Here is a 15,313-nt window from a genome sequence, read left to right as displayed (position 1 = left end):
ATTAGCACTTTAAAAAATAGTGTGAAAAATTGCAAAGATAAATAAATAATAAAAATAAAAAACTACAATATTATCCATTTCTAATTTGACATCAGTGCCTTTACAATTATTAGCACTTTAAAAATTGTGTAAAAAATGACAGAAATAATAAAATAAGATAAAATGTAATAAATAAAAAATGACAAAAGTACTACTTCATAATTTGACATCACCAACTCAACAATATTAGATTTTGACAATATAACCGCTTTAAAAATTATGTAAAAAATTATATAAATAAATAATAAAAACATGATAAAATGTTTAAAAAAACAAAACAAAAAAAACAACAACTATTATACATTTCTAATTTGACAGCATTACTGCCTTCACAATATTACAGAATTTGACAGTATTTGGGCATCTGTAGCATCTGAAAGTTTTAAAATATGTGTTATCCTGTATACTCTAATTGTTGTGAATTACACAAAGATTATTAGAGTACGTTTTACAAGAAAATACCATTTCAGTCTTCAAATTTTCACATTTGATTAATTGTTACTTTTTTACTATTTACTAGTACTATTTACAATTTCTGAGTTAAAATTGTAAATACTACACCAATTTTTTTTCATATTTTTTCACTTTCTTGAAAAATCTCCAAGCTGCTCCTTTCCATATAATGATAGCATATTATAAGCAAGCACCAAAAAAAAAAACGCTAGTTCACTATATTCTAAAGCCGTTCTTTTGCTTTTGTGTCCAGGAAAAGGAGGACAAGGCGATCCTTCAGGTGGAGGTGCAGCACCTGAGGCAGGACAACATGCGTCTGCAGGAGGAGAGCCAGACGGCGGCCGCCCAGCTCAGGAAGTTCACAGAGTGGTTCTTCCACACCATCGACAAGAAGCCTTGATGGGGACTCCGTCTGCCCCGACTTCTTGGAGAGGTTCCTCTGTCTTTGGGGCAAACGAGAGTCAAAAACCACTGGAGAACTGTGTGCCGCTGGAGCTGGATGCTTCAGCAGCATCTACCTACGCTAGCAAAGCCTAATTCCTACTGCAATTCCAATGAGATGTAGAATGTAAGTACATACTGGACTGAGGAAGCCACTGGTGCTCGTTGGTGTAGCTGGTTCACTTGCATTGAGAAACGGGGCAGTTTAACATGGAGAATGTACTAAATCAGCAACTAAACGATGATCCTGGAGGTGGATTATGAATGTAACGCATCAAGACTTGTAGTAGCTGGGCATTTCATTCACAAAGTTTTCATTTTCTGCCTCCGTTTTTGAAAGGTACAATCAAACGTTGAAGTTCGACAGTACCTCCATGCGTCATCTGAATGATTTCTGTCCACAATCATCAAGTTCTGGCAATAATTGTTGAGTAGCTGAACTTCCCCAACAAGATTTCCTGAAACTGTCCTGCAACTGAGATTGTGCCTCTAAGAAAAGACGAAGCAGGTGCGAGCATAACGTCGCTTTCTGTTCCTTCCAAACACATGCCTTGTCTCCGGCTCACTGCGTCCCGATGTGCAGTTCCTCCCGCAGTGAACCACTATCACATGCCAAAACGCGTCCATCTCTGTACAGAACCTCCAATCAAGTGTCTTGTATTTAACACTGTTATTTAAGCTTATTTAACCTAAATTAGTTTATTTTATTAAAATGAAAAGGCTTCTGGTGCAGACGGCTGCAGTGAGAAGGCCATACTGTGACGGCTGTAGTTTTGCCAGGACTGTGTCCAGTACATAGATATATTGATGATTTGTCTTTTTTTCCCTCATTCCAACATTTGGATGCTGCTAGATAACACTTTGTTGGTTTCTACGCTTTTACAAATGTGTTTCTCTGTAAATGTAAGATGGGACATTGGTTGCTTTTTTTAAATAAATGTAGTATGTAAAATTAATCTGTGATGTGTTTTTTAATATTTCTAGGTTCTAGGAATAAACTAATTGATGAGCAAATTTAATATTGTCCATTATAATATATCTATATTATTTACGTCTTACACCGTGTCCTAACCAGACGATAAGCAATAAGATTCCAGCAACAGACGCGACACGACTATAAGATGTGACTAAATCAATCAAAAATCACAGCCAATCAGAAGAGTGACATTTTTTCCAGTTCAGCGGAAGCAGAGAATTATTGTTGCCATGGGTTTTTGTTGCCATGGAAGCAGCATATTCCGCTGAGGACCCTTTTGGGAAAACCTGACTGAGAATAAGTTCATATCTAATGGACACTTATCTGTGCTTCCACAGATGGACCTGCTGCAGGTGTGTGTGTGTGTGTGTGTGTGTGTGTGTGTGTGTGTGTGTGTGTGTGTGTGTGTGTGTGTGTGTGTGTGTGTGTCAGCAAGGCACAAGGGAAAGGCTGCTGGATTTAGTTTATTTTTTAAACCTTTTTAAAAAAGTAAAATTCTAATTCTGAATTCTGCATGTTGAAGCATCTGTTTGCAGCTGTTTCTGTATGTACTGTAGTAGCTAGACAACACGTTTCTCTTTCTGTTTTTATATCTAAATTCTTAAAGCTTCAAAGAGGCCAAACTCATAAACTACGTTATGATTAAAGAATCTACTTTCCAATTACATGCACTGTAAATCCCAGCTGCCAGAAATTTCTTCCCAACATCAGAGACGGCCACAGGACTGAAGTGGTACGAGCGGAGGGAAGCGGGGAATGCAGGGAACAAAGCAACACATGGAGGTTCAGTCCTGGATTAATGGAGACGTTCCTGTTCTCCACATGTGTTGCTGTTAGACTGTCATTCCAAGCCATCACACTCTCACACACTGAAAACTCATTAACCCGTGTGTGTGCATGTCATTTACAGAGAATTAATAATATTTACACAAAGCCAGACAGGAAGTGGAGATGTGACACATTGTGAGATGTAGGAAGTGGTTGTTGAGTCACAGTAGACTGTATTTGAGCCAATGTGAAACAGCTGGTTCATCGGCTTTCTCAGCATTCCCACGGTCACGGAAAAGTGGGAATATTGCAGGGAGTTTGAAAAGTGTGATCTACAAGACATGAATGATGATCAAAACACTGATGGAGTAGATGGAGTCCATCAACACCCACAGAGCTTCACAGTTATTTTCCCATTATTGGTCGACATTTCATTCAGTAACGTTAGGCGGTTTTGATTTATGTTTCTTTATAAAATTTATAACGTTTTCTAGTTGTGCTCAGCACTGTAGTATTTCATCTGCTAGATCTATTGTATATATACATTTTTTTTTTTTTTTTTGGTTCATGTTGTTCTTTTCTGTGTTACACTTTAAAAAGTGCTTTGTTAAAAACAACCCCAGTTGAGTTGAAAATGGACAAACCCAGTGTTTGGGTTTTACCCAGCGATTGGGTTGTTTTAACCAGCGATTGGGTTGTTTTACCCAGTGATTGGGTTGTTTTGACCCAGCGATTGGGTTTGACCCAGCAAATGAGTTGTTTTACCCAGCGATTGGGTTGTTTGACCCAGCAATTGGGTTGTTTTACCCAGCAATTTGGTTGTTTTAACCAGCAATTGGGTTGTTTTGACCCAGCGATTGGGTAGTTTTGACCAAGCGAATTGGGTTGTTTTGACCCAGCGATTGGGTTGTTTTGACCCAGCGATTGGGTTGTTTTGACCAGCAATTGGGTTGTTTTGACCCAGCGATTGGGTAGTTTTGACCAAGCGAATTGGGTTGTTTTGACCCAGCGATTGGGTTGTTTTGACCAGCAATTGGGTTGTTTTGACCCAGCGATTGGGTAGTTTTGACCAAGCGAATTGGGTTGTTTTGACCCAGCGATTGGGTTGTTTTGACCAGCAATTGGGTTGTTTTGACCCAGCGATTGGGTAGTTTTGACCAAGCGATTGGGTTGTTTTACCCAGCGATTGGGTTGTTTTACCCAGCGATTGGGTTGTTTTGACCCAGTGATTGGGTAGTTTTGACCCAGCGATTGGGTTGTTTTGACCCAGCGATTGGGTTGTTTTGACCAAGCGAATTGGGTTGCTTTAACCCAGCGATTGGGTTGTTTTAACCAGCGATTGGGTTGTTTTGACCAAGCAAATTGGGTTGTTTTGACCCAGCGATTGGGTTGTTTTACCCAGCGATTGGGTTGTTTTGACCCAGCGATAGGGTAGTTTTGACCCAGCGATTGGGTAGTTTTGACCCAGCGATTGGGTTGTTTTGACCCAGCGAATTGGGTTGTTTTGACCCAGCGATTGGGTTGTTTTGACCCAGCGATTGGGTTGTTTTAACCAGCGACTGGGTTGTTTTGACCCAGCAATTGGGTTGTTTTACCCAGCGATTGGGTTAAATGTTTGACCCAACCTGCTGGGTAGTTTTATTTAACTAAACTATTGTTTAAAAATGACTATATGTCTGGCTTAAAATGAAACAAAAATATGTTGGAAATTAAAAATCAGACACATAATTACTAGAGGAAACAATAATAATCAAAAGGTGAACATTTATTAATAAGAAATTTAATAAATGTTTATTGTTTAATTATTATTCATTAAACTTATTAATAAATGTTCATTTAGTAAACATATTAATTTAATATTATTATAATTAATTAATATTATAATTAATATTAACATAAAATTTTTAATTTCCAACATATTTTGGGTTCATTTTAAGACAGACATATAGTGATTTTTAAACAATAGTTGAGTTAAATAAAATTACCCAGCAGGTTGATCAACATTTAACCCAATCACTGGGTTTGTCCATTTTCAACCCAGCTTGGGTTGTTTTTAACCCAGCATTTTTTAGAGTGTATTTTATGTATATTTATTAATATTTTGAATTAGCTTTTATTTTTATATTTTCAGTTTTAATTTTAGTTTATATTTTAGTGATTTTGTTAGAACTTTTTTAGAGTAAAGGTAACATTTCTAATTTTCCTTTGTTTTTTAAGTTTACATTTTTCATCTAATATTTACATTTTATTTTATTTCAGCTTTATTTCATTAAAAAAAATAAAATGTAAAAATGTAAAATGATTTTGAACTGTTTTAGTTAACAATGGTGAAAGCATACATTTTTTAATTGTGTTGATGTGTATTAAAACATGGTAAATATGGCGCGTAAAGACATATTGCATCAGGTTTGCCGTCAGTGATGCTATAAGTTCTGATATGCCTCATAAACATGCAAAGTTAATTTAAATTTAAACAATTCGTTTAGATATAGCAAAATTGTATAGACAACATTTATGATACTTTTAAGGTGCTATTTTTCTAGGGGAGATTTGCAGCACCTGGTGAGTGAGCGAGTAAATGATGATATATGGATGAACATTGGGCTGAACTATTCCTTTAAGTAGTGCGATTATAAAGACACACATGCATACTTATAAATGAGACATCAGGAAGCATGTGAAAGTGTGTTAATGACCTCTGTCTGCTTCATTAGGACAAGAGGAAACCACTTCCACGACAGAAGTCTATAAAATAAGTCAAGAAACGCATCCAGACAGAGCCAAACAGAGACACGAGAGCCGTCACTACAGAACAGATGCTGCTCCCTCTACCGGGACAATCACACAGACTGATTCAATTATTCATTTTGCATGTTGCTCTATTTCAGAACGATGATCATATATTTCTTGATGAGTTTCCTGTCTCTGTAAAGCCAGTGGTAGCAGCAGCTGTTGGAGTGTCCACAATCCACAACTCCACCGCAAAGGATTGTGGGTAAGAAGAAGCATGCAATGCAGTGACTGGAGCTCTGCCAGACAGCAGCTGTAGTCATCAATGCACTAGATTGTGATTCAGACATCATCTGGTTTTCATGGTGCAGATTCCCTCATGAAGCTCAACTGCAAGACTGCTGGTTTCCAGGTTTATTAAACGTTGAGGTACAAACCTTAATAGGGGTAGACATGTTTATTTGATATGGATAAAAATGACTACTTTTATTCAGCAAGGATGCATTAAATTGATCAAAAGTGATAGTAAAGAGACAGACATTTAGAATCTTACAAAAATATTTCAAAAGAATATTGTTTTCAACACTGATAATAATCATAAATGTTTCTTGATCAGCAAATCATCATATTAGAATGATTTCTGAAGGATCATGTGACACCGAAGACTGGAGTAATGATGCTGAAAATTCAGCTTTGATCACAGAAATACATAATATTTTAAACCGTAATTCATAATATTACTGTTTTCTCTGTATTTTCATCAAATAAATGCAGACACTAAACAATAAAATAAATAAACAAAAAAAAATAATAATAAAAATAAAAATGACCAGGTTAACACTTGAGCTTTAATTTTTAAACCACTGACATTTACATAAAAGAGAATGAAGCTTCTTTCTAAAAACTTCCCAAATTCCCAATCCCAAACTTTTTTTTTTTTTTTTACCTAAAATATTTAATTGAAGTTCTCCTGAGATTTTAAGCTAATTGATGTCAGTTAATGGTCTCATGACTTGTTTTATTTTTATTGTTTTTATTTTACAATTTCTTTTAATCATTGCAAATAAGTAATTTACTTATTTTAAAAAACTTCAGATTCTGATGAAACTTGTAAACCCTAATTCATAGAAATTGCATAAAACCAACCAATCAGATTACACTTTTAAATAATAATGGTTCCTTATTGGCATCCATGGAATCTTTCCATTCCACAAAAGGTTCTTTATAGTGAAAAAAGGTTCTTTAGATTATTCAAAAGCGATGCCATAGAACAACCATTTTTGGTTCCCCAAATAACCTTTCAGTCAACAGTTCTTAAAAGAACCATTTTTTCTTACTTTGAAGAACATTTTATTCATTTAAAGAACCTTTTAGGAACTTTTGTTCAATGGAAGGTTTCCATGGATGTTGAAGGCTCTTCATGGAAACATCAACGCCAATAAAGAACCTTTATGTTTGAGCGTGTAAGAAAAAAAATGGTTCTTTTGAGAGCTGAACGGCTCTCAAAAAATGGTTCTCCAATGGCATCACTGCAAAAAACCCTTTTTAAGAGTGTAGAATCTGCCAAAAAGAGAAAGATTGAGAAAGCGCCCTGCCGTTTTTGTGTGTAGTTTGCATCAGGGCTTCATGATCAATCCATACTAGAGGGCGGTTCTTCTCTTTTGGCAGGAGATCACGATCGTATGCGTGTGTGATCTGAAGCTAAACCCGAGCGTCTGTGTATTTTGTCTTCATTATCTGCTGCGTTCTGTGCTGATGGCCTCTGGTGCTTCACTGGAGCTTTTTTTGGACGGTTTCAGGCAAATCCAGCCTGCCAAACCGGCTGGGCTTTACACAACACGGCTGCAGTAGCAGACACGAGGTGGATCTCTGAGAGTCTCGCTTAATGGAGACATTTAATCTGTGTCTGGTGTCTCTGCCAGTACAGCAGATGGGATCTCAAACTGAGGACGGCACAACTGCTGGAGGCTTTTCTGATGGGGGGCAGTTTTGCTGGGTCTTCTAGAGCTCAGAACTGCAGGAGTATAAAGTGGCCGAATCAAGGCTTTGGCTTCGAGAACAATGTGAGATTTGGTTTATGATCTCCAGGAAGACATGGGAATCATCCTGTTTCATGATAAACCGATTGCTTTCCATCCAAATTATGGTCTGTGGAAGTATAATCTACCATTCTGTTTTCCAGTGATATCAAAAACATTGGTGATGTTTTCTGTAGGAAACCTCAAATACTGAGCAATCTCTGGGATATCCTCAAAGAACTGCTGATGGTTTGGGTTTTTTTGTGATTGTATGCACAATAGAATGAAAAAAAAAATACAAAAAAGGATCTCTTTAATATCTCAATTGTTTCTTCTAGCTGACAATGAGATGAAACAGAGGAGTTTTGCTGGAGTCTCCTACTTCTCAGAGATTGTCAAACAAAAAGATCCAAGTGTCTCCTCTAGAGTTTCTCAACAAATTGTGCTCAAATTTATTCTCTCATTTACGTCAAATTTTCAGAGATTCATACTCAAATAAAAACTCTTCTGACAAAGAGCAACATCGGAGCAAATAAAAAGTCCAAAAGATCTCAATACGAACTCCAATTCTTCCAAAATCAAATGATTTGCAATGCTCACATTCATTTTATAGTTATATTTTTTTAATTTGCCAATGAAATTTTTCGAGAAACATCTGAGATTAAGTCAATAAATGCAAAGGAGAACTCTATTAAAGGTGACCTATTATGCCCCTTTTTACAAGATGTTAATATAAGTCTCAGGTGTCCCTGAAATTTCACCTCAAAATACCCCATGGATTTTTTATTATATCATGTTTTAACTGCCTATTTTTGGATGGGAGAAAAAAAATATGCTGATTTGGTGTGTGCACCTTTAAATGCAAATGACCTCATGCTCCCCGCCCCCAAGCTCGCGATTCCAATACACTGAGGCATAAACAATACAGGAGAAGCTCACACAGCAAATATAACTCTCAAAACGGATCGTTACAAACTGTTCGTGATGCAGTATATCAGATCACGTAGGTATGGCATGTATTTTGTTGATGTTTGCTAACATTCGATTCTGAATGAGTTTGATAGTGTGCTGCACGGCTAACGTGGCTAAAGCTACACACTGTTGGAGAGACTCAATAAGAATGAAGATGCGTTTATTAATTATATAGACTGCAAGTGTTTTTGGGTTAATAATGAAAATAACGACATGGCTCTAAACAATGGTAACTTTAGCCACATTTAACAGTACATAAGCAACGTGTTAACGAAACACGTTCAGAAAGACAATTTACAAACATCGAAAATATATATGAAATATATATATATATATATATATACTTTTTTTTCCACAATCTTTTTCTTGCAACTGTATATATGAAATTGGATCATGAACAGTTGGTATCGATCCATCTCTGAGAATCAACCAGTGGTACACCATTGTCGCTTGTGAAAACAAAATGGCGGCGCCGTGGGTGGAAACGTGCAGATTAAGGGGTGGTAATATTATAATAAAATCCCCTTCCTACGTCACTAGGGGAGCGAAATCTGAGCGTATAATTTTTTCACATGCTTGCAGAGAAAGTCTTGCCAAAGCAAAGTTACTGGGTTGTCCTTTTTCTTGTTTTCTGGTTTGGTAGATGCACTGGGGACCCGATTATAGCACTTGAACACGGAAAAGGTCAGATTTTCATGATATGACCCCTTTAAGTTTCCTAAACTATAAAAGAGCAACACCCAAGCAACAAAAATGTTCTGTGAGTTTGAAAGATCTCAATATGAACTCAAATTCTTCTGAAATCAAATTATCTTAGATGCTCACATTCATTTTATAGCTTTATTTTCACATTTTCCCATGGAAATTTTCTAGAAACAAAGTTGATAAGTGTAAAAGAGAGCTGCGAAAGATCAACTTCTGAGCAAAAACATCCTGTGAGTTCGAAAGATCTCAATATGAACTCAAATTCTTCTGAAATCAAATGATCTGAGATGCTCACATTCATTTTATAGCTCTTACATTTTCCCATTATTTTTTTTCTACATCTGACATTAAGATCATAAGTGTACTTTAGATTAGTAAAATGTTCTTCACATTAAAAAAAAGGGGTTCTTTTAAGAGCAGTTCACTGAAAGGTTCTTTGAGGAACCAAAAATGGTTCTTTATGGCATCGCTACGAAAACACCCTTTTGGAACCTTCATTTTTAAGAGTAAAGAGCTTACAAAACCCTCCATGCAGTTGTTTTCTGTAGGAAGCATCAGATTTTGTGTGTATGTGAGTCACCTGAGCGCAATGGGGCATCAGGAGCTCCAAATACACTCCTCTGAACTAACGCTTTATGAACAGGCTCTCACTCTTTCAATTACAGGTCGAGTCCAGATGGCAGCCTGCCTTTCTCACGACCCATCTGTCCATCTACCCGCAGGACCTCACGCAGATGTGTCCAGGCGTGGCATTTTGAAAAGGTGAAGACGTCCTGAAGTTGGCTTTGTGTTGTGGTGCTCGTACGGAAGATGCAAGTTGATTCAGGCCTGCATTTTGTCCCAGTGAGTTCCTCACACACCTTTGTGACCAAGTGATTGACAGTATGCACTGCAAAAAAGTGTTCTTCCTTTCCCAGTACATCATTATTAATTAAAGATACATATACTTACTTGAGATGTAAAAAATAACACAAGATAAAATATCTTAATTCAACTTCATTAAAATGGGAAAACAAGTTTATCGTTCTGACCCCCATTAGCAATTTTTTTTTTCTCACTTTAAGCACTTAATATTGATACATTGCTCAGAGAACAAGACTTCTCATCTTATTTTGCATCTCAAGTATGTAATTGATTTTTAAGAATGTTTAGATATGTGTACTGGAAAACATAATGACATAAGATGAGAAAAAAAATATCTGACGATGAGGTAAAAAATTAACTTAATTTAAAGGGAAAATAAGTTTAGCGTCCTGACCCCATTGGCAGATTTTTTATTTTCTTGTTTTAAGCATAAATTCACTTAATATTGATTCATTGCTCAGAAAACGTATGTCATTTTGCTTCGAGTACATGTATGTTGATTTAAGAATAGTTAGATACTTGTAATGGAAAACAAGTCAAAATACTGAGGAAGAAATTACTTTCTGCAGTGCATTGTCTGTTACTGTTAATTGCTTGTCAATTCATTAGCAGCATGTGGTCCGTTTAGGCTGCGAATGCTCTGATTTCCCAAGAAATTTGAGAGAATGAGTGCGGGGGATTTGCTTATTAACATCAACATTAATTTCCTTATCATTTGAGGTGATTTTTCAGGCTCAAAAACTACTTTTATGTTTAATCATAGAAAACTGAGTAATGTTTCTGCTACTGTGCAAAGTATATGAGTCGGGTTTACATGGTAAAATTGAGTTGGCATTACATAAGGGTGCATGTTAAAAATGTAAAGTCTAATTGGTCAAACACAGACTGGCCTCACAACCAATCTAACGCAAATAGGTGTCTCAAACCAGGACAATATTTTTAACAGTGAAGTCAAAGTTTGAATATTTCATTGGTACCACCAAACAACAAAACAAGTTTTTAGCAGTTAATGTTTTCTCTCTGTGCTATTTTTCTCTTAAAGGATAAGTTGTGAAATAAAAATGAAATTACTGTCATTAATTACTCCCCCTCATGTCGTTCCACACCTGTAAGACCGTCGTTCATCTTCAGAACACAAATTAAGATATTTTTGATAAAATCTGATGGCTCAGTGAGGCCTCCATTGACAGCAAGATTATTAACTCTTTCAAATGCCCAGAAAGGTAGTAAAAACAACATTAAAACAGTCGACATGACTGCAGTGGTTTAACCTTAATGTTATGAAGTGGCGAGAATACTTTTTGTGCGCCAAAACAAAACAAAAATAATGACTTTATTCAACAGTTTCTGTCAGTATTGAGTATTCTCGTCACTTCATAACATTAAGGTTGAACCACTGTAGCCACATTGACTGTTTTAACAATGTCTTTATTACCTTTCTGGACCTTGAAAGTGGTAATTATGTTGCTTTCTATGAGGAATCAGAAACCTCTCGGATTTCATCAAAAAAATATATTAATTTGTGTTCTAAAGATGAACAACGGTCTTACAGGTTTGGAACGAAATTTCATTTTTGAGTCAACTTACCCTTTGAGCTTCATCAAAACCAGAACCGATTTTATTCTCTGTCTTCCTTTTCTTATCCTAACAGTCTTGTCCTCACTTTTCAGTGCTCATTTGGCTGGATTATTGTCATGTGTTAACAGGATTAAGCACTCTCAGGATGTCTATATTTTCATTGCATAGTGGACCTGATTTCATCATTGATGCAAAACCACAAAAGCATCATATTTCCATTACAGTCACATGTGATGAAGTGCTACAGATGGATGTTGGTGGACGGATCTGATATCAGACTATACAGTACAATCAGGTGATAAATAACCACACACATGCTCTGCATTACAAACTAAAGAAATGAAGGAATGTTTATAAGGATTAAATTTTCATTTAGAAGTTTTTTTTTTTTTTAATATAATGTGTAATTTTTCTTTCTTTCTTTCCAGCTCAGATGTGTCTTTCTTTCCTTTTCATTTGCACAGAATTTTTTTTATTGCTCACGTTGCCGTTTAGCAGAATTTCTCAATTGTGTTTGAACATTAAATAGCAACACAACTGAAAAATGACACTTTGTACACGTGTGCTTTTTTGCCTCCATTCCTTTTTATTTTTTTAAACCACAAATGAAAACTAAATATATTTACTAAAGACGCTAAAAATAAAGATGCTTGCTTCAATGAAAAACCTTTTATAGACTGATATGAACATATCCTCATATTAACTTCTTGAATTGTTTCCTTTTAAAACATTTTATTATTCTCTGGTGTTTGGTGTCTCTTCACGTCAGATTCAAGCCAAAATGTGCTCACGATTGCAGCGACTGTATGAAAGTGTCCATGAAAGTGTTCACATTCACCAACACACTGACGGATCTCCTCTTCTCTGCTGTACTCAATTCCAGTATGACTCTTACTTTACCATTTCCCTTGTGTACGAGATCTTGATGTGAGAAATGAACTGTATTTGAATTCAAGTGTTTGCATTCTGCTTTTTCATTACGTTTCAGACAGCTGAACTCCTCTGACAGACGAGTTTTGCATGAAATCATTTGGAAAGTAAATAGGAGAGATGTGGCGGGCTCATTCTCATAGACGTGTGGGATAATTTGATCTAGTGAAGTGTCCCGATCAATCAGAGAGTCGTCCGTCTCAAGAAGAGTGTCAACAGGGAATATTGACCTGAAGTGTGAGCTGGCTTTTACACAAAGTTGTTTTGGGTGGACCAGGAACTGTAAGAACACATTTAATCTCAGCAGAGGATGTTTAAACAACTCCAAAAACAGCATTACAACATCTTCACTTTCTACAAACCAGACTTTATTTATTTCATACATCTCACGTTCTTATTGAGAATTAACAGTTGTTTAGCTCTAGATAATTTTTCATTTGAAGTCGCCATTATGGTGATTAGTGTTTGCTTTAGTTGAACTCTTGACGCTTAACTTTTTTATTTTTGTCTTCTCTGGCTGCTGTAACAGTGTGTTTGTAAAACATGTTTGCAATAGCAAAGAAAGTCAAGACAAAATGAGATCAGATGATGTTTGCTATTAAGTATTTCTGATAATATAATCATCATAAAGTGGTCTAATTCACTGATAATTGTCACACGCTCACATCACATGGACTTTCAGTTAGTTTGTTTTCATTAGTCACATTTGCTCCTTTGTTTTATTTTCCCGTGCTGTGCCATGTTTTGTTGAAGCGTTTTTGTTTGTATTTTTGTGACTACTTGTTTTTGGTTTTATTTCAGCACAATGGATCACTTCGCAGCAGTTAAACTGCTGTGCCTTGAGCAGAAGGACCGCTCCCTCGAGGCACATTTGGAAGAATTTTCTCAGCCTCGTACCAGCTACAACTTTCTGGACAACTGCCTCTGCAGCTTCCTGTATGCCAGCCTCAACACCACCACCAAGGAGCAGCTGCCCGGGGAAGGCCCTCGAGGGAGCTTCGCCAGATACGAAGAGTGGGTGCTGGTGTCATGTGATTCGCCGCTCACAGTGGACATCATCGACGACGATGACGCCAGCCCCACTAGCTACCCAGTGCCCAGCCAACAACACCCAGACTGCAGGGATCGGCAGCCCGAGCTCACCGCAGGCAACGAGAGCCACTCCGCCACGACATACGAGCCAAGGCACACAAGAGCGACTGAGCTGAACATCGCCACGGAGCCTGAGCAACGCGTGCCTGACCAGGTGTGTGAGCCAGCAGCTTCATCCATCGCTGAGGGAGTCCTTGTGGAGTATGAAGGGATTGAAACGCCCCCCACCCCCGCCACTGAGAGTGAGTGTTCGGCTACCGCTCTGGAGAAATTTTTTGATTTTGGAATGGTTGATTTTCTATCCCCTCTGTTACTGCCTGAATCTGTCTGCCATGTCCTGAACCTGCTGGTCCCGCCCAGCCTCCCTCACCCACCACCTCTCCAGAATGCTATGGATATTGTTTTATTTTTTATTTGATTTTGTTCTCCTTTCCAGTCCTCAGCTAATCTTGCCACCCAGTCATCGCTACCTCCCATCAGTCCCTCAGCGCCTCCTCTCAGTGGTAAGTCTACACCTCAAGCCCGCTGGGAGCCATCTCTTCCTGGCTGTGGGAAGCCTGTGGCTCCGTCTCTGCCTCTGCACGCTCCACTCCTCCTCGACCCGTCGCCCTGGCTCCTGCGTCTGCGCTCCTTCCTACCTCGATGTCGGCAGTGACCATCAAGCGTTCAGCCTCGCCGGGCTCCCTCAGTATGTCGGCTCCACCTGGGTTGGGTATCACTACACCTACGCTGCGGACTTGCAGGCCGGTCATTGCTCTCCGGCCCTCCACCCCTTCAGCTTTGGCCAGCTCCTCCCTCCCTCAGGCTCCGCCTCTGCCTTTGGTCGCTCCAGCTCGACTTCAGCCCTCTGGATCCTATCTCGGGTGGTTGTCACTGCGGCTATGTCGTGGCCGCCTAGATCTTCGGAGTCCCTTCGCTACATCGGCCATCGGCCTTCCTCCACGTCATCGTTGCCTCCGGTCGTCCCCATGGTGGCATCAGTAACTACATCAACAAGTCTCCTCCCTCCTGCGACGCCGCCATGGGGCGCAGTCTCTGCTGTGGCCTGGGTCAGCAACTATCTTCCTCTGCTCAAGGCTCAACCTGGACTCAAGCCGTCCACCTCCAGAACCGCCTCCTCCATCATTTGCCCATTTCATCATCTCTTCATCCTCACCTCCTCTCTACGACGCTCCTTCCGGGAGGGGGCGTTCTGTCACACGCTCACACCACATGGACTTTCAGTTAGTTTGTTTTCATTAGTCACATGTGGTCCTCTGTTCTTTTTTCCCCTCCACAATCAGTCACCATGGACACTGCACTAATCATCACAGCTGTTTGTCATTTGAGTTAATCATCTGTTTATATAAGTTCAGTTCTGTTGGTGTGTCTATGTCTGGTTGTGTTGCTTGCTTCTCTGTTGGATCGTACTTGTTTGGATTATTAAAGTTAACCTGTTTATACTCATCTTCATCTTTGTCTGTATTTACACAACCAGCGAGTTACAATAATGAGAACTTTTGTAGACATATGAGAGAAATAAAATCAAACTGGTTTGTAGCAAGTGAAGCTGGTAATGCTGTATTTGGTGTTGTTTAATCAGGTCTTGAGAGATTTAATGTTTTCTTTTATTAGCAGTTGATTTCATCTACGGTTGTGACTGGAAGTCAGTTGTAGTTCTTGTGTTTCTGCTCGTCTCTTTTTCTGTTCTCTTCTTTCCTTCACTGATTCTGCATGTTAACAGGCTTATTAAGGCTGAGATTACTCT

At 38.3% G+C, this 15,313-nt stretch overlaps 2 protein-coding genes across 8 annotated transcripts in view; both read left to right on the top strand.

Moving 5' to 3' along the window:
- The window catches only part of LOC127524783 (signal-induced proliferation-associated 1-like protein 2), a 150,249-nt gene extending 148,360 nt beyond the window's left edge, over positions 1–1,889 (top strand). For all 5 annotated transcript variants that reach the window (XM_051916667.1, XM_051916669.1, XM_051916668.1 and 2 more), the window contains one exon: positions 746–1,889. In XM_051916667.1, the coding sequence (XP_051772627.1) occupies positions 746–892 (147 nt within the window). In that variant the 3' untranslated portion in view covers positions 893–1,889. The remainder of the gene's footprint in view (positions 1–745) is intronic.
- A 7,522-nt stretch (positions 1,890–9,411) lies between these two features.
- On the top strand, positions 9,412–15,105 carry LOC127524814 (uncharacterized). Of its 3 annotated transcripts, none has more exons than XM_051916775.1 (3): positions 9,412–9,945; positions 11,769–12,426; positions 12,533–15,105. In XM_051916775.1, the coding sequence occupies exon 3, from the start codon at positions 13,953–13,955 to the stop codon at positions 14,868–14,870; it is 918 nt and encodes a 305-aa protein (XP_051772735.1). In that variant the 5' UTR covers positions 9,412–9,945; positions 11,769–12,426; positions 12,533–13,952; the 3' UTR covers positions 14,871–15,105. The 3 variants fall into 3 exon arrangements, with proteins under 3 accessions (XP_051772735.1, XP_051772736.1, XP_051772734.1); XM_051916776.1 differs by lacking the exon at positions 9,412–9,945 and having other exon boundaries at positions 11,482–12,426; positions 12,533–12,711; positions 13,276–15,105; XM_051916774.1 differs by lacking the exon at positions 9,412–9,945 and having other exon boundaries at positions 11,482–12,426.
- The last annotated feature ends 208 nt before the right edge of the window (positions 15,106–15,313 follow it).

This window comes from Ctenopharyngodon idella, chromosome 13 (assembly GCF_019924925.1).
Source record: "Ctenopharyngodon idella isolate HZGC_01 chromosome 13, HZGC01, whole genome shotgun sequence".
In the NCBI taxonomy this organism is placed as follows: Eukaryota; Metazoa; Chordata; class Actinopteri; order Cypriniformes; family Xenocyprididae; genus Ctenopharyngodon; species Ctenopharyngodon idella.
The sequence above is the reverse complement of the archived record's forward strand: the minus strand, read 5'-3'. Positions and strand labels throughout refer to the sequence as shown.